The 25,246-nt window shown below is 30.6% G+C and overlaps 2 protein-coding genes and 2 long non-coding RNA genes across 4 annotated transcripts; 1 reads left to right on the top strand and 3 right to left on the bottom strand.

The window, feature by feature from the left end:
* Positions 1 to 2,815: 2,815 nt before the first annotated feature.
* Positions 2,816 to 6,907, bottom strand: LOC145185228 (lupus La protein homolog). Its single transcript, XM_090098325.1, has 12 exons — positions 6,709 to 6,907; positions 5,803 to 5,872; positions 5,294 to 5,505; positions 4,692 to 4,757; positions 4,433 to 4,578; positions 4,042 to 4,101; positions 3,940 to 3,961; positions 3,788 to 3,859; positions 3,630 to 3,689; positions 3,412 to 3,532; positions 3,199 to 3,258; positions 2,816 to 3,102 (listed from the first exon to the last, which is right to left on the bottom strand). Exons 1-12 carry the CDS (start codon positions 6,784 to 6,786, stop codon positions 2,891 to 2,893), a joined length of 1,179 nt encoding a protein of 392 aa, XP_089954451.1. The 5' UTR covers positions 6,787 to 6,907; the 3' UTR covers positions 2,816 to 2,890.
* Positions 6,908 to 12,405: 5,498 nt separating this feature from the next.
* On the bottom strand, positions 12,406 to 14,494 carry LOC149883553 (uncharacterized). Its single transcript, XR_016456035.1, has 3 exons — positions 14,251 to 14,494; positions 13,170 to 13,316; positions 12,406 to 12,986 (listed from the first exon to the last, which is right to left on the bottom strand). It is a non-coding gene; the product is annotated as an uncharacterized LOC149883553 (long non-coding RNA).
* A 111-nt stretch (positions 14,495 to 14,605) lies between these two features.
* Positions 14,606 to 19,836, top strand: LOC145185230 (myeloid leukemia factor 2-like). The gene is made up of 7 exons (XM_090098993.1): positions 14,606 to 14,774; positions 15,034 to 15,196; positions 18,556 to 18,684; positions 18,805 to 18,877; positions 19,153 to 19,239; positions 19,370 to 19,492; positions 19,607 to 19,836. Exons 1-7 carry the CDS (start codon positions 14,734 to 14,736, stop codon positions 19,675 to 19,677), a joined length of 687 nt encoding a protein of 228 aa, XP_089955119.1. The 5' UTR covers positions 14,606 to 14,733; the 3' UTR covers positions 19,678 to 19,836.
* LOC149883554 (uncharacterized) lies at positions 17,352 to 20,124 on the bottom strand. Its single transcript, XR_016456016.1, has 2 exons — positions 18,326 to 20,124; positions 17,352 to 17,798 (listed from the first exon to the last, which is right to left on the bottom strand). It is a non-coding gene; the product is annotated as an uncharacterized LOC149883554 (long non-coding RNA).
* Between the last annotated feature and the right edge of the window lie 5,122 nt (positions 20,125 to 25,246).

The following is a 25,246-nucleotide window of genomic DNA, read 5'->3' on the forward strand; positions in this document are numbered from 1 at the left end:
AATAATAATAATAATAATAATAATAATAATAATAATAATAATAATAATAATAATAATAATAATAATAATAATAATAATAATAATAATAATAGTAATAATAATAATAATAGCAAGGTTGGAAAATATTTGGCTCTTTCGAGGAATGGAAAATGGACATTTTTGGTAGACTATGCAATATTGTAAATTAAAGTTTTTTGATAAATTAGATTTTCCGCTAAAACATCCTCGAAAACACTTTTTTTTTATTCAAACTTTTATTTTTATTTTTAGCTCTAATTCTTGTTTAATCCATCCATCTTATTTCTAAAGTTGGTTTTTATATTTTCTCGGAAATATTTAATTAACTGCAATACTTTCCCAAACAATCAGCTTTTTTTAAGATTAAAACAAACGATAAAAGGTGATTTTGATCATAAAAATACACAATAAAGAAAGGTTATAAGCAAAATGCGAATTATAAACTTAGGTGTGCATCATTAATTTGAAATTATTCATCCAATTGAAAATTGAAAGATCCATACAAGACCTCCTAAGTAGCCATTTGAGTATTTAGCAAGAAGGTCTACAATTATTTTTGTATAAGAATATTTTTTGATAAAATTTCAAATTTAAAAACAAAATTGTCTCAGGGTTGATGTGTTGCTTTTGGTGTTGTGTTCTTTTTATCTTGATGAGCAATAAAACTTGTATGCTGATAATTCGAATTTTCAACTTGTATTATGATCTGAGCCGCTTCAATCTTTTTAAAAAAAATTTTCAAGAACCAAAGCTTTAAGTTTAAAGGCTTGAATCAATATTTTTGTGAAGAATTCAATAGTGGAAACCAAAAAATAAAATCTGCACATCAATCTAAATTCTTTTTGTTTAAAGAAAAATTAAGCAACGTCATTTGGCATTATTATGTAAAACACAATTTTTGTTGAAATTTTTTTCAATATTTGCGGCAAATTCATTTTTCATGTTATTTGTTAATTAAAAAACAAACAATATATATAACCAATAGCATTTTTTTAAAACGAAGATGTCGCTCTCTGTATAATGGCAACCTTTAAATCTTGTCTCTAAAATTACTTCTAGCTTCCCGATTGGCGGCGCCCTCACGTTTATCATGAATCATGATAATGCCAACCTAGCTGACCCAATAACGCCACTTACATGGGGTGAAAGCGCACACAACAAGGGTACCTTGTTGTGTACGTTATCACCCCATATAAGTGGCATTGCTGATACAAATTTGGTTCCCAACATCTTTCACATAATTGAAGCATTCAAAAGTTTCAATTTAGTTATCAAGGCTTTGGAATCATCCTAGAGCCGGACTTCGTTGAAAGAATTGAAAATTTCAAGAGGTGTTACTCAATAATAAAGGATTTCATCAGTCTCAAAGGATCCCTTCTGGGGCCTTATAGTGATCAAACAGTCTGTTGAAGCAAAACAATAACCATCCTGAGTACAAAGAGAGATTGTTGTGCTGCATAACTGATGTAAACAATAAGCATCTTTTAAGGACTGTTAGCATAATTTGAGTTATTAGAGATAAGGAGCAGAAAATCATAGCTCACGGTTTGTAATCAACATTTTAACCAAATTAATCCTTAAATGCTGTTAAGATAAAAATTATAAATTTTGATATTAAAAATAATATTGTAGAGTATTTGTACTAAAAAAGTATATTGAGCTATTTATTAAAAAAATTTTTTATGTAGAAATCAAAATACATGTCTTAAATTGTAACCAGATGCTGTTTAATGGTACTACAATGTAAAAAATATAATGTAAAAAATATAATGTAAAAAATAGGGTTTAAGTAGTTATTTTTTGACCTTAATTTTGAAAGTAAATGTATTTAAGAAGATTTAAGAGTCAAAAAAAATTTGTTAACAGAGATTTATCTTTTTTCTTGTTTTACCAACTGGAAGTCCTTCGACCAGGTTTTACACTTATTTTAGGGTTTATTTACACTTTGGCAGTAATTTATACCTTAGGAAATCCCGAGATTTTCACCTTATGCATAAGCCAAGTTAAACTACATTTTAAATAGCAAACCAATATTTTGGTCTGTAAAATAAAAACGGTACATGTAGCAATTAAATAATTATAATAAGAATTGTTGGTATTACATCGTAGAACACTCATGTAACCATAATTTTGAAAATAGTGACCGAATATCACAGTAATCGGTAACGTTTTGAAGTAGAATTAGAAAAAAACTAACAAAATTTAAACTAAAGCTGCCATACTTCCGTAACCCGTGAACCAATTCGACTGATGTTTTATCCAGAGTTTGGTGTGGCTATAGGCTGCATTTACACCAATTTTTATCAAATTATATAAGAGTGGTTCTCATTCTGCAGGTGTTTTTATTAGCGCGCTATGAAGTCAGAGTTTCACCCAATTTGAACATTCAAATTAAATTATTTTCCGAGGATAAAATTAAAAGATTTCAAAATTTGCATCACAGGGTACCTTGTTGTGTGCGCTATCACCCCATATAAGTGGCGTTCATGGGTCAGCTAGGTTGGCATTATCATGATCCGTGATAACCGTGCCCTCCAAAAGAAGATTCTAGAGATGGCCACCAATTAATTATGAAGCGGAAGCAACTGGAGGCAGAAACTAGAACAATCTGTCACCTAGAATTTATTGGGTGGCGCCCAGCAATAGCTGAGAAAGAAATGTGTAAGGCGAGGAGGTTTAATATGTTCATTTTACCTGAGGGGCGGTGCTGACAAAAAACAGCTTATCTATTTTTGTCTTTGATATGCAAGTACAACTTTCAGACTAAAAGCGCTAATTCCAAGTAAAAACAAAAAAATCGTGTGTAAAAAATTTTTTCCCGCTACGTATATACAATCTCTTAAATATGGTGGAAATATATGCAAATTAAAAACTACGCTTCAGAGTCCAGCTTTACCTTTTTCTCATTTTTTTCGTAACTCTCATTTGGTTCGGTAGATGGGGGGCTCTCATCAGCATCAGCGTTCTTTTTGTCTTCCCAAGGTCTTCGTCTCTTCCCCTGAAATTTCGAGTCACGGCCACCGCCGCCACCGCGACGACCACCACCACGACGATTATTTCCTTTTCCTCTATTATTTTTACCACCTAAAACAGTTAAAAAAAAAAAAAACCAGTTAAAGCACTAGATAAACTTTTAAAACAGAAGGTACTGGAATTCAAAAACTGAAATTTCAAAAACACCTTTGTTTTTTTTCTGCATATCCAAGCGTAACGTTTTCCAGTAATTCTCCTCTTCTTCGCCTACAAAAGCATTTACAAAGTATTTACAAATTATTACAAAGTACAATTAAAATATAATATAAAGAATGGATAAATATAAATAAAAAAAGAATTTAACCCAAACTTTTTCACTACAAAAACATTGTATTTAAATTATTTATATTACTCTTTTACCTTCCAATACTCTTACAGTAGATTCAGTGCCATTTATGATTATCTTCTTCTCATCATTTGTTTCCTTTACAGCATCAATTGCTTTTTGTGCTGAATGTTCTTCTTGAAAGCGGATAAACCCCTGCAAATTAAAATGGATAAAAAGAGAATAAAAATTGAATTAAAAAAGGAATAAAAATGTAAAAAATTTAATAAAACTAAAATAACAATGATTATACCTCCGAGTCTCCTTTTTCAAAATCAACCCAAGCAATTTGTTGATGTTGACCAAACAATGCCTTTAAAAAAAAAAAAACAAAAAAAAAAAAAAAAAGAGAGCTCTCAAGTGAAAAAGCTTTAAATTGCTAAAAATGCTTTTATGTTTTATTTTTCTGACCTTTAAATCTTCTCTTTTTGTTTCATCCCCAACACCTTTGAAATGTAACACAGAACCTGGTTTAGTTTCCAACTAAAAAAGAAATAAAAATGAGTTAACAAACATCAAAGTTTCTTTATGCACTAACTTAAAAAAAAAAAAACACTTTTTACCTTGGACTTTTCTTCCTGACTTCTAGAAAACAATTAATGTTGATTATTAATTTTGAAAAATGAAATTTTAAAAATTAAAAATAAGAATTCAATATTTCTTACTCTTTTTTAACTTTTTCACCTTCTTTTCGCTCAATATTTTTACTTTTAAAATAATCATCTCTAAAGCAAAAATGTAAGAGAAGATTTTCATGAAGAAATTCATATTTCAGGTCAAAACAGAATTTTTTTTGAAATTATCTAATTATTGTTGTCAGGAAAACAATCCTGACCCTTATTTATCCCAATCTTAAACGCATAGAGTAAGTCCACCCCTCAGTAAATTGCAAATCACAAAAAAATTCTTTTTCTTTAACGAAAATAATTTCACCACTTTTAGTGCAAAGAAATCCTTTATAAAACAATTCTCAGAAATTTTAGAAGGTAAGGAATAACTTTTTTTTTTTTTTTTTTTTTAAATTCTAAAGTATTTTACTAAAGTTATTGATTTTACCTTAACATAACCAGAAGAGTTGATTCTTCACATTTTAGTTCCTTGTTATCAGTCAGCTTTTTAACTTCATCTTGTGTGCTAACTTCAACAAAGATAGAGCCTTTAAACTTCTTATTGTTGTCTCTACGTAGCTTTATGAATTCTGTCTAAAAGTCAGCAAATGGTATATAACCAATCGTGAGCATGCTGGTGCTATGAAGTGACTTATGATGAATTAATCAACTTACTAATTCTGGTGTTCAAACTTAACAGTTCTTACCTTAATATCTTGTTTGTCAAAAAACTCTTGTATATCATCAATACCATAATTTTCAGGAAAACCTTTCTAAATAACATACTTCAAATTTTAATAGTTGCTTTGTAGCAACTGCAAAACAAATTTGATAAAGAAATTTTAGAATACTGTTGAAGCTATATTAAAAAGACTTATTAAATAAACAATAATAAATCAACTTTTTATCTTTGAACCAGTGTTATATTTAACACTTCATCTATTAAATATATATGAAGCATAATCAAAATAGTTTATTTTTTATACAGTGATATAACTAAGGCATCAAAAATAGTTGGAAGAAAAAAAATGTATTTTTGGAATGATGAATGAACATTTGACATCTAGTGATAAGAGAGAGAGAAGGATATGTAAAACAAAATATTACATTGGATAAAGAGGGATAACAAACAAAAATAAAAAAACAAAGGTAAAAAATTAATATCACTAATATTTATATTTCAACTTGAATATTTTATATTTGTATTTAAAACAACATTTCAGCTATACTCTCCTACCTGATTACTGAGAAAAATTTGCCCTCTTGAATAAAAGATGTCTAAAAAAAGCAATAACAGTATTTTTTTTACCATATATAAAGTTTTTTCTTTTGAAGATTTCCGAATCATAGGGTCATCATGATCAGGCAATGGTCGATCCCCTGAACGACGTACTTTATACTCAGTTTCATGTAATTCGAGCAACCCACTTTTTGACTTTTTTAAAGCATTTTTTATTTCATCCAGGTCTGTTGAAAGTTGCTTCAGCCTACTAAAGGTTGTCAAACATTCTATAGTGATCCCTGATAGTGAAATTGAAATTAAGGAATGTTTCTTTTAAAAACCTCATAATTTTTAACAAACAAATGTTTCAGATTAATTCTCTATCTCACAATTACTATCATCATGGATTCTAAGATCAACTTATGTTTTAATTCTAGCTTAAATTATATGTCAACACATGCACATATACACACATATGCATATGCATGCATGTATGTATATATTTATATATACATAAAAATAAAGGCATATTTTTCATAATATGTAAAAAAAAAAAATAAATTGGTTTTTAAAATTAGATGTTAAATGAAAGATACATTTGTCATCTTCTTGCATTTTCTCATTTAAAAACTTATCTCGTGGAAGGTTAACATCTCCAAAGTAGTACTAAATAAAAATTACTGTAACATTTCAGCAAGCAATATATACTGACAGATCTTTGGATGAGATATACTTATCAAAATAATTAAACTTATAAAAAGTACTTGATGAATTTTTTAAATGCACACCTATTGAATTTAATCTTTAAGATTCTTAAAAAAAAAAAAAAAAAAAATCAGTACATTTAAATATATGCATAAATACCATTACTACTATCACAATTTAAGTTTGATTAAACTGTAATAAACTATATTTGTCAAGAATTTCATTTTGCAATATTACACAGTTTTGATTTGTTATATCCAGGATTCTATATTATTTTACCCTTAATAGGAAATTGAAACTGAATATGACCCTCTGCTCAGCACTGAACATGTTTCAATGATTTAATATGAGGCTAAATGTAGCTATTGTACAACATCCTAGGTGAGAACGCTTGATTCTAACTGCAGGTTTAAAAATGTGAACCATGAATTATCATCTAAAAGATCAAGTGCTGTTGTGATAAGAATTGATAGTGGAAACTTCAGCCTCCTAAATTTTGTATTGAAACAATGTTCAGGCTAAAGAACATTAGTAACTGGTTTGATAAGCCTGTCAGCTAAAATCCATCACTATGTAAGTGGAATCTTACTGCTCCAAGGAGCAAGAGCCACCATCTTTTTAGCAGTGCTCCTACTTGTTGACAGTTGAATGAGTCTACTTCTTTTTTTCTATCAAGAAACATAGTACACAATTCCAAAAACATTTTAGTCTTACATCCTATTCTTTATCACAGTAACCAAATTAGTCTTCTTTAATGTATATATGTATGTATGTGTGTGTATATATATATAGTCTACCTCAATTTGTCTAATTATTTTTTTTTCCAAAGGAGAGATGTCGGTTTCTTCTGTTTTTACAGATTCTTCAGTAGTCATGTTATGGTTTCTTAGTTATGTTTAAAGATTATTGCACCTAATCTGTAACTTGCGTTCCGAATGAGGATGACTTAAAAAGTGCACGTGTGGTTTGTACCGCACATATTGTAAAAAACGGAATACGGGGTTTTCAGTTTCCTTTTTTTTTCGAATACTGTGTTTCCAGCTTTAATAATAATTCAATTTACGAACTATATTTTGCAAGTTTGCTTTGTAAACCTTAGTTAAACTGTTCTCTCAATCTAAACCAAGGATTCACTGCGGGTTCAAAGGGTTAAGAGATTCTTTTTAACACTTCTTAAAGATTTCTACTGAGAAAGTTTTTTCCTGAAAAAACCCAAAATAATTACTGAGAATAATATTCAGAATAATCTTAATTTTTTTAACTCAATGATTAAAAGTTTAAAGTGCCGGATTTTAGAGGCTCCTAGACAGTCATTGTAAATCAATGACGGTTCTTCAGCAATTTCAATTTTAAAAAAGTTCTTTATCAGCGTTTGTAATTATTAGACATAAGTTCTTAATGCAGTCATAAAATTTAGGAATAGTTTATTACACCCTATTAAGTTATATGAATATCTAAGTAATAGCTGGTTAGCATAATAGTTTAAGTTAATAGTTTTAAAAGATATTTAGATTAACAAACATCTTTTAAATTATGAACGCTACTTTTTATTTAGTTTAATATATACTTCCATTGATGATGTAACTTGGCAAAGTAATAATATACTCCTCAAACAACCTCAAACCTCAAAGATCGAAAACACAAGCTCTTAGAACCAATCGAAATCAAACAGCTCAAGTTTAATAGAATTTAATTTTTCATTACAATCTTAAGGAATTCTTCCCACAAAAAGAAAAGTTCAACTACATAAAGTAATTCGAAGTTTTCTAATTTACACCTTACACAGAAAGTCTAAACTCGCTTAGTTTACTTTATGGCTTTATAAAATTTGACATATTTATGTAAAAATACAGTTAGAAAATTATCCAAACGAAATATTTTATTGTGAAAAATAAATTTGGCAAAATATTTGCTGATAAAAAACTTTTATGATTTTTTTAAAACTTTTTTTTCTTAAAGCAAATTTAATCAAAAGTTTAACTTAAAAAATAAAATAATAAATTTTTTAGCCCATAATTTAATGATTCCTTAAGGCATGTTAAAATATTGAAGAAAGCTAATTATATGAGCATAAACAAAGTTTTCAGAGTAATAATTTTAAAAAAAATTTGTAAGCATTAATTCAAGGTTTTGTTATTTTCAAATAATGAGTAAATGCTAAAAGATTAACAATACCACCAGTTTAACTACTATAGCAGCTGAACCAAATGAATTGATCATCGTTGAGTTTGACTCGAAAGAGCACCGCAATGATCTCTTATCTAATGCAAAGCAACTTGCCTCAATAGACGAATTAAAATCTGTCTACATTCGCCCAGACCGTACACCTCTCGAACAAGAAACATTCAACAACTTAAACAAAAAGCGTGTTACCGAAAATGCAGAATTATTGGCAAAAGATTTACTTGACAAACCCTTTCGATTTGTCATCCGCAGCGAAAAAATCAAATGCATTGACACATCCAAAACAGTCAACATCAATGGAAGAGAGAGGAACCCATTTCTCAAATGGAAATCAGCTGCTGAAGCCATTACGTCGCTCTCAACATCTCACTAATTCGTTCCTTAACAAGGCCAGCTCTTCCACTAAATTATCTCATCTTTCGTGCTTCTACACCAATGCAACCTCCCACAATCCCATAAAACTCATCGAACTGTCATTACTTGCAGAAAACAACTCTTTTGACACTATTTTTATCACCGAGACATGGTTCAATGACCAATCAACTCCCTCACTTCCGAACTACAACCTCTATCGTTCAGACCGTTGCAACCAAATCGGAGGAGGTGTAGCTATATATACAAACAATAAAATCATCTCAAACCAAATAGAGGAATCCCTACTACACAAAGATTTTATTCGTTACTATTCATAACAATTATGGGTCGAACTAAAGCTTCTGAATGAAACTCTACTCCTAGGCTGCATTTATAGACCTCCATCCTCAGGCATCAAAGCCTTCTCAGAGATTTCAAGTGTTATTTTCCATGCTAAAATTTTAGTATCAACCAAAAAATACAATGGTATCATCATTGCCGGTGATTTCAATTTCCCAGAGATTACTTGGACTTCCAATTCAGTCTTTTCCTCTAGTAAAATTGGTCTCAGTTCTTCATTTGTCTCTCTCTTTCAAGATTTTCATCTTCACCAAATCGTCACTGTCCCTACTTTCAAACCTGCTAATCGCCCTATGACAAACACTCTTGATAAAATAATATGTGACTCTCCAGATCGTGCTAGTGAGATTAACATCGGTCCTCCACTCAGTTTGTCTGATCAATATCATTGTTCTATCACCTGGCATTACAAACTGGCTTCCTGCGTAAAATTATCACATTTCAACAGCTCTAAGTTTATATACAAGCTTGGTAACTACGAAAAAATCAACGAAGAATTCAATAAATGGCTCAACAAATACAATGAATGTTGTCATCAATTCATCCCTCGTATGCCGAACAAACCATCCACCAAAAAACAACCATGGATAACAAAAGAACTATTATCTCTTATTCGACTTAAAAAATCGCTCTGGGCTCGTAACATCAGTTCAAAATGGAAAATCACATCCTTGGTTGGGGAATATAGAGAAACTAGAAAGCTCGTTAAAAAATTAAGTCGTTCTTCTCTGAAATCCTTCAAAATTGCCCTTGCCAATGATAAGCGTAACCCTAAAAGACTGTTTTCATACATAAATAGTAAACGCTCTGTAATAAATCAGATCTCATCTATGCGAATCACCAGTTCCAGCGAGATCATTAGCTCTGACAAAATTACAATAGCCAATTCACTTAACAATCAATTTCAATCAGTTTTCAGCAAAGAGCCATCCAATGACAATCTTCCCCGTTTTGATTGTAGAACTAACACAATCCTCAATAACATATCTTTCGATACTCTGGCCATTCTTATGAAACTCTCAGCACTAGATATATCTAAATCACTTGGTGTAGACAATGTCAGTCCTCACGTTTTACGCTTTTGTTCTATCTCAATGTCTTCTCCACTTACTCTCATCTTTCAAAAGTCATTTGACAATGGTGAAATTCCAAGCTAATGGTCCAAAGCAAATGTAACACCTTTATTTAAGAAGGGCTCTAGAATTGACCCATCAAACTACAGACCAATATCCCTCACCTCAATTCCATGTAAAATAATGGAGAAACTAGTTAAGAAGGCAATTATGCAGCACCTAATATCAAACAATCTTTTATCAAATAGTCAACATGGATTTTTAGAAAAAAAAGCATGCGTTACAAATCTCCTTGAAACAATGGACTTCTTGACTGGAAATATAGCCAGAAAACTACCAGTTGATGTCATATTTCTGGATTTTGTAAAAGCTTTTGACAAAGTCCCACATCAACGAATGCTTTAAAAATTAAAAATGTACGGAATCGAAGGCAATCTTCTCAATTGGATAAAAGCTTTCCTACTCAACAGGTCTCAAAGAGTCATCCTTGGTGACACTCAATCGAATTGGTTACCTGTGACAAGTGGAGTTCCGCAAGGATCAGTCTTAGGTCCAATTTTATTTATCATTTTCATCAATGATCTGCCGGATGTAATAAGCAAAGAAAACAGTTGTAAGATCTATGCTGATGACACTAAAATCCTAAGCAATGTCAACTCACTTGCCGCTCAACTTCAACTCCAATCAGATATTGACCAAATTGTTCAAGGGACTAATTCTTGGCTCATGGAGTTAAACGCAAAGAAATGCAAGTTCATGCACTTTGGTCAAAAAAAGTTAACTCCTTTCAAGTACTCAATGGAGGAATTAGGCCCTTGTTCAATTACGACTCGAACTACATTGGAAGCAACCACTTCTGAGCGTGACTTGGGAGTTCAAATTACCAATGATCTTAAAGTAGAAACCCAATCCATAATTGCCTCATGTAAAGCAAATCAAATGCTAGGCATCCTAAAACACACTTTCCAATCTCGTGATGCTTTTTTATGGAAACAACTCTATTGCACCTACATTCGTCCTTTACTTGAGTTTGCAATTCCGGCTTGGAACCCTCATTTGGTGAAAGATGAACAAACTATAGAATTAATACAGCGCAGAACCACAAAAATACCAGACAAACTGAAAAAGTTAGACTACAAGTCCAGATGTTTACAACTTGGCCTATCTTCTCTTGTTGAACGTCGTAAAATAGGTGACCTCATCCAAAAATATAAAATTATTAATAACATCGACACAGTCAACTGGCACTTTCCCCTCATCACAATTCCACCAAGAGCAAATCACAGAGAAAGACTTCACCGTGAGAAGTACAGCAACAATTTATCTCGTTTCCACTTTTTTAACAATCGCATTGCTAAGGCAATGAAAAAAATGAGCCAAGTCTAATCCAGATGAATAGAGCCGGTTGGACTTGTCAGAGTTCCCGGAGTTTCACTTCAAGGCGGTGGTTGATGAACTGAACTTTGGCGAGTTTCTTGAGTTCTTGGAGGTGAATAGTGAGCTAAGCTTCGTCGTGTTCCAGCAGATGAATTTTCAGTTGAAGGAAGCCCTGCAGGAGCAAAACTGGTTGAAGCTCCAGGAGTAGAACCTAATGGTGTAGCTGTTCTGAATGTTCCTGGAATCCTTGCAAAAGCTGATTCCAGATCCAGATATAGAGATTGTCATCTGCATCAATCGTTTTGAAGGGGATATTGTTGTTGCACGAGTCGGACCTTCATCAGGTGTTACAATACCACCCAATTGGTCAGCATCAACAGTCAAGGGTAAACACGAGTCAGCTTTTTCAGTTTCAATGTTCTTGAAGTACTCCTCTTCTTCTTTTGATGACAACTGATAAGACTTGAATTGACTGCAATTTAGTCTTTTTGAAAGTGACAATTGATCTGCCGGCACTAAAGGCTAGTTCAGAAGAGGCAGAAGAAGCAGGAATGCATAGTCATTGCTTTGCAGCTTCTGTCAGAAGAAAAAACTTTGTTCTGTTTTGTCTCTAAAAAGTAATAGCATTTGTTCCTTTGCCATATCATTATCAGGAAGCTGAACATACATATCCCACTCAATTTGAATGTCAGACTTTGGGACATCTGAAACACCTTTGGAGGTGGTGGTGCCAGTGTACCTGAAACTGATAGTTCTGAGTCTGTGTCCAAGATTCCAGCTTCAAACAATGGGTCCTTTTCTGCAAGTGCAAGTTGAATTGTCAAGTTTGCCTCTGGCATTGTTTTCTTTGCTGCTTCAACGTCTTTAAGCCAATTTTGCTGACTTTCACTGCAAAGAATGAACTCGTTGTATGGTTGATTAAATCCATCGATGCTTTTTTTCTTCAGTGCTTTACCTTTGTACAATGGATGGAGCAAATTTCCAACAGCATAATAAATGTTGCTTGCTCCAGACCTCGGAAAACGCTCCTCCAGATTCTTGAGCAGTTTTTTGACATAATTGTTTAGCTGAAGCAGAAAAAGTGCAACCACTAACAACTTGTTTGAGCCAGAAAGTCCATAGACATAGCCAATACAACTCTTTGAATGGATGACACCTTATCAGCAGAAAATCCTTCATAAATGTTAGCCATTCTCTCAAGAAAAGATATTAGTTCACCCATGAGGTCAATTTCTTCTTCTGTTGGGATATTAGGTCCCATTTTTTGACTAGCATCATTTGTGCCTCCAAGACTGTCACGAATTGAAGAAAATTTTCTTTTTATTTTCAGGATACTGTTTACCATGAAGTAGAACGAGTTCCAGCGGGGTATGACTGGAGTGATTAACTTGAGGACCTTCAACTCTTCTTTGTTTTCCACTCCAGAATCTTCCATCAATCCCTTGCATTCCTTTTTTATACATTGGTCAGACAAAGAACTCTTGTGACAGAAAGTTGTTAAGGTTGTACACCTGGCAATTGTGCTTCCCAAGTCAAGCTGGGTGACAGTCTTTACCTCATCCAAAATGTCTTGAATGGCTAAATTGAGGAGATAGTCAGCACAAAGCAATGAGTCTTTAATGTGTTCAGATCTCCTTGTTGCTGCCTGCATATTTGAAGCTGCATCATGAACACAAACAATTTTTTTGTCATCTACTTGGTCAAATCCTGGAATATTGACAATGTACCTGAAATATTAACAAAAAATTTTTAATATTGAAGTAGTTAAAATAGGCTGAAATTACTTCATTTGTAGTCAATTATTTATCGGTATTTATTGTATGTTTCCGTCAATTTGCAAAAATATTGTAAAAAGTTTTCGGACATGTATAATTCGGACAAAATACAAAAATAACATAAAAGTTACTTACTCATCAAGCCTTAAAGCAATTCTTCAGCTGTATACTTTCCAGTAAAAGAATCAACACTAAGGGTGAACATTTTGAGGTGGTAATCCTCACTGATAAAGTGGAGAGTGATGGCTTGATAAAAGTCGTTGTTCCTGCTGCTCCAAAGATCTGAAGACAAAGATCTTTGTATTGATAATTATTGAAAATTAAACAAGTAAAAGTTTGCAATTTTTTTGTTATTTTTAAGCATAAACTTTATTAATATTTAAAAAAAAAAAAAATATTGATTTTTCTGGATATTTCTTGGCAAACAAAAGTTTTTAAAAAGTTTAATGTTAAACGATATATTCGTAAAATAATAAAAAGAATATCGTTTTAAACGATATATCGCTATAAAAAAAATGCCATCGGAACTTCATACCGAGGACGCTTCCATCATCGAATCATATTCCTATACCAATAACGTTATCGGTATAATTCCGATATCTCATTTATTTCCGATATATCGCTAACGATACTCAGACACTTAGCTGGGATATTTATTTAAAGATAAAAATATATTAAGTTCGAAAGTTTAATTAAGTTTTGAAAAAAGAAATTTTAACATAACTTTTTCTGTTGTTATTGTTATCTGAAATCATAAAAGTTTTCCAACACTCATTTTTTTTTTCTGAAATAACTCCCCAGAATTTATTTTTCACAATAAAATTTTTTGTTCAGATACATATCTAACTGTATATAAGTCAATGATTCTTAACAATCTAATAAAATAAAATAAAAAATGAAACACAAATCATAAGGTAAAAAAAATTTAGAATGAACGTATTACATGCATAAACTTATAGAGCTAGCTAATAAAAGTTGGCATATTGCATGAGCATACAGCATTTAAACCAAAAGTGGTTCGTTGTACACAAACACTATAGCTGCTTACCAGTTATGTTATTAACCCTCTAGCATACAGCATAGGATAATTAAAAGGCTCAAAGTTTTACATAAAAAAACTAAAAATTATAAAATATCATATATATATATATTTATATTATACGGCAAAGATTGACAACTATTTTGGTACTTATATATAGAACTTAAAGCATACTACATATTTTCAGTTTTTACACTTTCAAAAACCTTTGAATAATTCAGTTGTCACCCTATTAGATTAAATTGGCTTCAAGAAGTATCTCGCATATATTATCCAGTTATCATTTTGAAGTCTGTAGTAGCCTCTTCCCAACCAATGATATGTAAATATATATAGTATAATATTATATAATACAGTATATATTACAGCATATATTACTATTAATAGTATATATTACAGTATAATGGTATATAATAGTGTATAAAATATATATTAATATTCCCAACTAACATTTTCTCTTTTTTTTTACGGTAACCGAAATTTACCTCGCTATTTGTATAACAAAAAATGAGACAAAACACTCGATCCAGTTCACCAAAAGATGTTAATCGACATATTTCTAATAATCTAACAGTCTAGAATTTTCGAGCAACTATCATCAACTGCGTAAAAAGTTAAAACAACCTATTAAAATCATAAATCGTGTCAGTTTTATTCAAGATGTTTTCTAGTGCTATGTTTCGTGACGATCCTTTTTTCAGGTTAGTAATTATGAATTTTCTTGTTAACTCTTTATGGAATAGCTAGGTTAGCTGCATTCATAAACAAAGTTAAAACTAAATTTCCGTATAGCACTTGTACTTAAATAATAAACTATCTATTTTAAAAAAAAACTATTATATAAGTGTTAGGTAAGTTAAGTAATTATTTCTTATGTATGTATGTATGTATGTATGTATGTATGTATGTATGTATGTATGTATGTATGTATGTATGTAAAGATTGCATCCAATCTTTTAGCCCTTTTGATGAAATGAATCGAATGCATGACACAATGATGTCAGGTTTTGGGAGCCATTTTGGAATGATGCCTATGATTGGGGGATCACAGAGTCTACAGAGTAGAGATCCTTTTAAAAGTATGATGTCTGGAAGTATATTTGGAAATATGGAGCATATGATGGTGATTAACTTTAAAAAATTTTTTAATATAGAACTAACTTTACAGCTTTCCTAAATGTATAAATTCCAAAACATTGTTCATATAGTGTATATCATACCTGCATATTATACATGTTATTCATATTTTTACTAGTACTCATGTCATCATCATCTACTTTAAATGTTTCCCTATATCATCTGTAATGTAAATGCAATGTCCATCTTTGTATTGATACTATGACATCCTAAACTTATGTATAAGAATAGGGAGTACAAGAAGTGAAGTTTACTTAGAAATAAAACTAATCTACCAAGAAAATAAAGTCTGATGCTTAGGTTTAGGTACTAAATTTAGATAATTTGAACCTATATAGAATCAATCAAAACATAAATAACATAATACTGTTGTTTTATTAATTTTATTAGTAAAGTACCATGTGTTAACTTTTTTTTTTTACCTCTATTTGCAATTTATTTATAGTTTTTAACCCTTTACTTCACCAAATCAAACCAAAAACAAAGAAACAAAAAAGTTATGTTTTTTTTTTTACCTCTATAGTATTCTATTTTGTGTCAAAAAAAAAAAAAAATTAGACTAACAATTTATTGAAAAGATATGGACATGTTGTTCTACAACAACATTGCGAAAAATGAGCATAAAACAACACATTTTCAAAGTAATTTTTGGAATAAAATCATGTAAGAAACAAAAAGACATCAATATATATATATATATATATACATTCCATTAAATATAACACTAGGTGTGTAAATTATAAAAACAATTGCGAGTGGTAACCAAGCATAAGTGGACTTTGCATTTTTCACAAAAAACACGACTATAACCTGACTGTCAATGTCTGCAGCGTTGCTGTTTTTCAGAAAAGTTAGGCAAGTGACCAACATTTTCTAAGCAGATTTCCCTAGCCGGAGCATTTACTGGGCAGTGTTTTTTCTTTGCAACAGATGTATCACTTCTTGGTCTGCCTCGACAAACTTTTTTTCTCGTAACAAAGAATCTGCAATAAGTGTTTGGAACTCTAATAGTTGAATTATGTTTTTCCCTATATCTCCATTTTGTTGGCAATGTCATTGATACAATAATAAATAGCATGCATATACCATTTTTTTGTACCTAGCTTTATTCTATACAATGCCATCAACATATCGCATAAGTCAACTCCACCCATATGTTTATTATACTGATGTATCATATCTGGGGAAGACACTTTTACAATAACTTTATCTTTACTAGACCATCGATTAATTGAAGCTCCCAATGAAGGACCAATAAATGTTGATGCTAGCTGTACCACTCCATTATCCATCCAACGTATAACTGTAATGTTAGAATTAAAGTCAACCCGGTAATCTAATGAGCCATGTCCCATTTTCTCTAGCTCTTTTTTTTTAGACATTACTTTTTCAGCACCATGCAAGCGGTTATTACGAATGGTTCCAACAGCTCATATTCCAAATCCTTAAGAGTTTTAAACAGCTTTATGCTTGTAAAAAGATTATCCATGAAGATTTTATGCCTAATGTTTTTTGGCAAATGTTTAACAAGTTTAAGCACTGCTGCTCCAACTTTACCATATTCTTTAGAAATATCTGTATTTTCTTCTTTGCCAAGATAGATAGTAAAATCATACAGCAATCCACTAACTCCACATTGTCCCCAGACTTTTATGCCCCATTTGTGCGGCTTCTTTGGAAGATATTGTCTGATTGGACACCTCGATTTTGTGGGAATAATTTGTTCATCAATAGACTGACATTCTTCTTGTTCAACTAACCTGCACATATCAAGAACAGATTCACAATTGGTCTAACTTTGTACAGATGATCATATTTTGCCATGCCTTTTTTCGGCATGTGTGTATTATCATTTGTATGAAAATATTTTTTTAGTACTTCAAACCGTTTTAAAGCCATAACATCTGCAATTGATGCACATTTAGTGTGTTGAGACCAATACATTCTATATTGTGGATATTTTAGGACTCCCATAGTAATTAGTATCCTGATAAACTGTTCAATTTCATCACAATCAGTGTTAACAGATTTTCCTCTAATTTGTACAGAATATAAGTTTGTCTGATCAGCAATGATTTTAAATAGTGCTACATCAAAAAATCTATTGAAGTATTGTCTTAGAGACCATTCTAAATCTGGAATCTTCTTGAACTCATCACCTTTGAAACTCGAATCAACATTGTGAGGTAATCGTTTATGCCATCGATAATCATTTTTTCTGCCTTTTACTACTATTTTTTTTATTATGACATTCTTTTGTATTATTTTTTGGTTTTCTTCAGCATTATTTTTTACAATATGACTACTCTCATTATCAAAAGCACCCATTTCACTTTTAGATTCACTTCATTTTCTGACTCATTTGTTGATCCATTTTCTGATTCAATTACAAAATCAACATCATTGTTTGATTTATGATGCACTGGTTTAATGATATCAGTGTTTTCGTCATAACTTTCAGATTCACTTTCAGAAAACTCACTTAATTCTGGGTCAGGAAGATAAATACCATTAACAATACCTTGTTCACCATTGTCAGTTTTAAATCTTTTTTTATTATAAAACTTGTTAACCCTTATACAAGTCATCTAAAAATAAACAAATTTGATATTTATACTTTATAAGCATAAATTTTGTGTGAGTATATACATATATACTTATACAAAATTTATATATTTATAATAATTATATATATATAAACTATATATATTATATATATATAATGTATATATATAGTGTTTTTTAAGCAATGGTTTTCGCATCTTAAGCAGTAACAAAATTTAACCTAATCTGCGCAATGTTGCTGTACAGCAGCAAAGTAACTTTAATCATTTTTACCCATCCAAATTATAGTTTAAAAAAAATTAAGTGTTAAGATAAAACAATGATAAATAATTTTTATAATTTTATTTCTTCCATACTTTCTAGACTAAAATATATATGTAAATACACACATAGAATTTAACAATAATACAAATGGCTTTACTACAACACTTTCTCAACTTGCAAAACATTATTACATGCAAAGCATAGTCCAATCGAACAGGAAAACAATTTAAATTTAAGGACTTATCTGTGATTAATAATTTTATGAAGCCTGTAAATTAAATGCTACCTTTGGTTACTTTATTTCAACAATTTTCAACTGTTGTTGTGCAAAAACACTGCAAAGTAAAGGGTTAAGTAGCAAAGATGTTTAGTTGCATTAGTTCATCTATTTTTTCTTCTCAGCTTAGCCTTCATCTCTTTAAAACTGATATAAAATTCACATTCAAGTTAAAATTAGCATAAAAAAATCTCAACAATTATTCAAAAGCTCTAATCATTTCTGTTTTTGCATTTTAGCAAAACATGCAAAAGAATTCTAATGGTCTACACTCATACTCATCTCAGTTCATCTCTTATTCTAGTGATGGAGTTGGTAAGCCCAAATACTATGAAGCAAAATCAGAGACTACTCAAGGTCCAGGAGGGGTGTGTGCTTTTTTTTAAGTTTTTTTAGTTTTTAGTTTTACCATTTTATAACTATAAACTTAGATTTTGTAGATTGAGTATTTGGTTTTATTAATTCAAGTGTGAATGATTTTTTAATAGGTGCGCCAAACAAGAAAATCTGAGAGAAATTCTGAAACTGGATTAGACAGAATTGCTATAGGCCATCATATATGTAAGTGGGTTTCAAAAATATCAAATCTTATCAGTAGTTATTTTGTATTTCTCTTAGATTGAAGAGATTTTAAAGTGAGTGATTCACTCTCACTTTCTATATGAAGTAAAATAATCCTGCTTCTTTAGTAAAACATAGATTATCTTCATTATGTTCTGCTTTCTAAGTACATCCCTGATTTTGTCAAAAATAATGTGCCAGAAAAAGATATTAGTATATTGATAATTTTAGACATAAAAAGTTTATAAGTACAAATGGTTTTTTCTTTTTGTTAGATGACAGAGGACATATAATTGAACGAAGTAAAAATCGTCACACAGGTGATAGAGAGGAAAAGGAAGACTTTGTTAACATGGATGAAGGTGTGAATTTTAAATGTTTGTGTGTTTATAAATACAGCATGTAATTAAATAAGCACAATTACAAGTTTGTTCTCTTTAAGCATTTTTACAGTTTTTTGTACAGTTTTTTTTCTTTTCTTTGAATTATTAGAAGATAAAGCTGCATTTCAACGCGAATGGTATCAAAAAGCACACTCCCGTAATGGTAGAGATGCAATAACTGGTCATCGAGAAAGATATGATAGAGCTCGTTATCAACCACATGCTATTGAAGGTATATTTTGAAATATGTTTTGTTTTCTAAGAAATTAAAGTTTGTTTTTGAAACACTAAGAACTTTACTGCATTAAGTTGAATTGCATAATGATAATCTATAAAATTATTTCAGACACCAGTTATTGGAGACCAAAACTTTATGACAGACAAGCAAGAAAATGCAAAGATTTTGATGAGATATAATTTTTGTATTTAAATTATATCAAATTTCTCTTGTAATTGTATGTAAAGTCTTTTTTGTTAAATTAATTTGAAAATATGTATAAAGTGTGTATCTTACGCGATACCAAGAAATATTGTATTGCATATTTACTTTTGTGAATAGTAACTTTAGAATACAAATTGTTCTTTTTACTCTCTTGTAAACAATCTCATATATATAGCCCAAAGTTTGTATGTATATGGGTGTGTTCTTTACACAAATTCACAGTTTTGACCCAATCCTCACCAAATTTTGCACACAGGCCTAATTTTTCCCAAGCAAGGTTCTAGGTCAGGTTTGGACCACCCCGGATCTGCTCAGGGCACTTATGGGTGGAACCAAGTTCTAGTTCCCCTCTCTCTCCCCCACCCCACCCCCCTACCCCAACCACTCTTTGCCCTCAGCGAGGAGGTGATGACGGAGCTAATAATTTTAATAGTTTGTACCAGTAAAAACCAAAAAATTGTAAATATGTGTTAGCGATTTTTTATGATGATTTTTGAGAGAGTTTTGGAAAAGTATACGGTATAAATGAACAAGAAAATTTGTAGAGACAGGTTTTTGTTTGGATGGAAGATTGTTGTGATTTATCGATGTATTAGTTGTGAAAAAGCTACATTACCTCAGTGTGGTTTAGTTCCCAAAGACATGACAATATAGCTACAATTGTTTTTCTGATTAATACAGTAAAGTTTTATATCTAATTGCTGGAAAACCTGGCACATTGCACCGGGTATTCCAGCCAGTATAGTATATAATAAATTGACTCAAAGGTCAATACTCATCCTAATGAAAAAAGAGTTATCATCTGTATGTTTAGAAATCCAGAACTCGCAATCGAAAGGTCTAAGGTGCATGTTTTTTGAGGATTTACTGATACTCAAATATAGAAAGCTCTTTAACAGTCAGTATCTTTTTAGCCAGCAACAGTTCTGTACGATACAGGGTAGATTGGGGAAATCGATAATCGTACAATTAGAACGTCTCAAAATAGATCTTTTCCTCTTATCTTTTTCTTCCTCCCCCTCCCCTCCCCCATATTTTTGTAATCTTTAACACCTCCTAACAGTTCTGCAAAATAATCACCTTAAGCGAAATAAACAGTATTACAAAAAAAACTGTTTTTGGACACTGCATTTTTAAATTCAGCATTTTAGCAGGAGTTTTATAGATTCAATGTCCGAATATCGGTTCTGAACTTAGAAGAAAACTTAATTAGAGCCTTGAAGGTGTTCTTTTTAACCCAGTTAAAGTACATTTTGAGTATAAATACTCATAATGCCCTGATTAAAGTTTTCATAAAAAAAGCATCAATCAAAAATTCTGAAATAGATTGCTTATGTTATCTTAAAGAATCTATCTTGCGAGATAATTTCGGCACATGTCATCTTGTTTTACATTTTAGTTTCACAATTTCGAACACAGTTTCTATTCATTATAACTCCTTTCATAAATGAAGTTATTCAATTTGCTTTAGATAAAGATATGGTGGGCTTATGATAAAGATATGGTGGGCTTATGATAAAGATATGGTTGGCCTATGATAAAGATATGGTGGGCTGACAAGTAAAATCAACTGTGTTAAAATCCAAAAATGAGTCAAAACGAACGAATGCAAACTTTTTCTGAGTTTTAAAGAAATTAATTTTAAAATGCAGAAAAAAGTTTAATATTGTTTATTGTTCTGCCAGAGCGAATGCTGTTGCTCAACTTTTCTTTCTTTTTTTTATGTAACCTGGTTTTTCTCTTTAAAACGTTAAATTTAATTTGGAGTTTTTCTAGTTTTGCTTTCGTATGCAAAAAGCTTATTATTCTAAAAAGATCAGTTCTGCAGCAACCATTTTGAAAAATCATTCCAGCTTTTAATTTTAATGGTTGACAACATCTACTTTAGGCCTTTCCAAATGATAAAGAAAAATGTGTTTCGAATATTTTGTGGTTGTAAGAATACTTTATGTGAGTATTTTCAGGATATTTCGTGCTGATCATGCATAATACGATATACTGCAGTTCACATGACAAAAACAGTACAAAGAAGATGGTTTTATATTTCCTGGTTTTTTTTTGTGTGATTGTTGCTTTTGTTTTTAATGCATTTTCTGCATTAAAAACAAAAACAATGACACAGCTGGCTCAATAAATACATATGACATAGAGAAAGCTAATAGATTATGAAGATTTAGTTTTAAAAATATTTTCTTACTATATATTTTCCCTCATTATAATTTGTTCTAATATGTTCCAAACCTTGGGTTCTCCATCGCTTACTCGTTCACACAAAATCTAAATTTTGAATTTTTTTTATTTTTTATTTATTTTTTTTATAGGCTTTGAACATCGGTTTGCACATACTCCATTCTTTGTTTACTTAATGCAGCTGCTTCGGACGTTCGAAAACTAGAAGTAATCTTTAATTTTCATGCATGTTGAAAAATTGTTGATTTTACTTACATTATCTTGGACCCAATTTTTTTTTATTACGAGTCTCAGAACAATGTTCTATTTATATTTTATTTCCCGGATGTGTCTTTTTGTTTTCTTAAAAACACGAACTTGGTTTAATAAAATTGTTTTATTCATAAAAATGATTTCTAGGATTTGTTTTAAATGAAAGTAAATTTCTATATTTCCGTTCTGGCATTTTTGCCTTTGTGAAATTTTCCGTTCTGATTTTTTTCGGTTTTGATATTATTCTGTACTGACGTTTTATCATTGTGACATATTTCCGCACTCAGGGAAACTTATTTTTTGTAATAACTCAAATTATAGAATATATATACAGTAAATAAAAAATATTTCAATCACTTGTTCTTATTACTATCATTATTTTTTTTGTGTGAAAAAGCCACAAAAATTTATTTCTTTAATTTTATATTTTAATGTAAAATATGTAATTAGTCCCAATTTAATGTAAAAAATGTAATTAGTCAACCGTGACTTTTTTAGCCTGTGTTTAGTAACACTAAAAAAACTAAAAATGTCCATGGAAACTATAAATATTCCTCTTTTTTGGTATTTCCTTTCATTTCACATTGAGGTGGTACAAAAATATTCAATTTTTTTGAAAACTTTAGTCTAGTTATCCATTCTCTTGCGATGAGGGAATTTTAGGTCATAAAGGTTGCTTTTTTGTGTCGAATTTTTTAATCTAATTTAGGAAAACAAAATTCGATTCAATGTTCAATTGTTGAGCACTCGAGAGTAGATTTTAATTGAGGATGTTGTAGTAGATATATTTGTCTTTTTCCATCTATAAAAACAAGTTTTTCTACACAAGAAGCAGCCATGCAGCCCCATTTCATTATGGAATACCCTTCATAACTTACTGATGCTGTTATATTTTTGAAAGTATTTCGAATTTGCTTTCATCTAACTAAATTGTATCATTCCAAATTTTTTTTTCCAAAGATTTTTTCCTCACAATTCGTAGGGAAAAACTGAATTGGGAGGAAATCTTGGTATTCAATTATCGAACAACTTGTGTTAATAACTAAACTTAAAAATATCTATTGACGTTTGCTGCTATATACTTAGACTTTTCGACATGCAGCGTGTGATAACAGGTCGTTGATCTTTAATGGGCGACCTGATCATGATTTGCTTAGTTCTTAACCAGTTGTATCAAAGCGTTTGATGAAAGAATTAATTGTTTTCTGCAGTTTGGGAACAATTCTACCAATTTTACGTTCACTTTTATTACCTTGATCCAACTATTCATACAACGCCTTTGTTTAAGCAATTTTTTGAGAATATTTGTCTTTTTGAAATTTAAAGAATTTTATAAAGAAATTTAAAAGACATGAATTTTTATAGTTTCTTTTAAAAAAAAAATAAGTAAGAAAATAATTACCACATCTAAAACCCATGGAGCTCTATACATCTCATAACCTCACGAAACAAAACCATCACAAGAGAGCATCACAAAAGAGCATCACAAGAGAGCATCAAAGAGAGCTGTCATAAACAGAACTGTTGAAAGCCCAGTAATTTGGCAAAAAAATAAAAAATCTAACGCTGAGAACAAAAGAAGTTTTGCTTTTATAAAATTATCAAATTTCCTGTCACGTTTCTGGAAGAAACTGGGCTAACATGAAGGAAAATATTAAATAAAAAATCTTACTTAGGGCATAACGAAAACTTGCACTCTATTGAAAGAAGAGAAATCAGGAAAATAATAATAATTTATATTATCCTTATTTCTGATTTACCATGGCAGTTTATACACCATTAAAAAATCACGCCTTTCTTCCTGCAGATTTTTAAGAAGTCCAAAAACGAAGATAACGGTAAAAACTTTACAACAAAATATGGCCAAGGGATCCAAGAGGAGTCGGTGAAAGCCTCGAATTTGGCCACATTTGGCCCAAATTTCGACGTTTTGTATGGAAATTGAGCCAAAAACGGGGTTTTGTCGCCAAATCCGGTACTTGCAGCCTCTCTGTTGAATGTCTTTGTCATTTTCGTGCTCAGCCTGACAGGATACAACAAAATATGGCCAAGGGATCCAAGAGGAGTCGGTGAAAGCCTCGAACTTGCTTGCTATCAATCGAAGGGCTTTTTGTGAAATTTTTGTATTGTAAAACAACAACAAACAACAAAAACGAACATTTGAGAAAAATGACTTTTAAGTTTTATTTAAATCTATGAAATCTATTTTTCTCTCAAAATTATGTATTATAAAAATACTAATGAACTTTTTAATCTGGACAAAAAAAAAAAAAAAAATAAAAACGCGAAATAATAAATTTTACTAAAAAAACTGTTTGCTTGTATTACTATTGCAAAAAACAAAACATAACTAATCTAATCTATTTAACAATAAAAATCACTTTGATCTAAAATATTTTCAGATTATTCTTCAGTTTTTTCAATTATGGGTTGTAAATTGTTGTAAAATTGGTGTTGTATTGAAGGTATATACGGTTATAGAGTTTTAATATTGTCAATCTTTTTCTTCGATATTTCTAACAATATTATATATTTGTGCTCTAACTCAGCAAGTGATGTTTTCAGTGATCTTCCTTTCTTAGCAATATTTACTCATCTTCATCGACGCAGTGTTTGATACAGAGAACCTTAGTATTCTCTGATTACAGTGATAGTTAACTGCATTAGCGAACACACCTGTCCGGAGAGCTTCAAAACATAAAAGTCTTGCTCAAAAAATAAAGCCAACTGGGTTAGGTAGCCCATACATCCATGTTTCAAAATATAAAAAAATTGAAATCATCTGTTTTTACTGCTTCTTTATTTCACTATTAAATGACATAAATATGTAACACTGTAACATTAAGTACTAAGCAATAAAATGAACCTAGCTATTCAAAAAATATAGGCTTAAAAAACGTTTAAAACACTTGACTTTTAAGAGAAAGCGAATTAGTAGGTAAAGATACCTCTAGGGTTATGCAATTTAAAATGGATTTACAATAGAAACAATCTAGTTTCATTTTGTTTATTTTATTTTGTTTTTTTTTTAATAAATTTTATTTTTTCTAGTGATTATCAATCAAATTTTATAGGTATTCATAAATAAGTATCATCTTTTCT

Source organism: Hydra viridissima, unplaced genomic scaffold (genome assembly GCF_058129835.1).
Source record: "Hydra viridissima isolate aposymbiotic clone 2 unplaced genomic scaffold, HvirCarnegie_v1 scaffold_9, whole genome shotgun sequence".
NCBI lineage: Eukaryota > Metazoa > Cnidaria > Hydrozoa > Anthoathecata > Hydridae > Hydra > Hydra viridissima.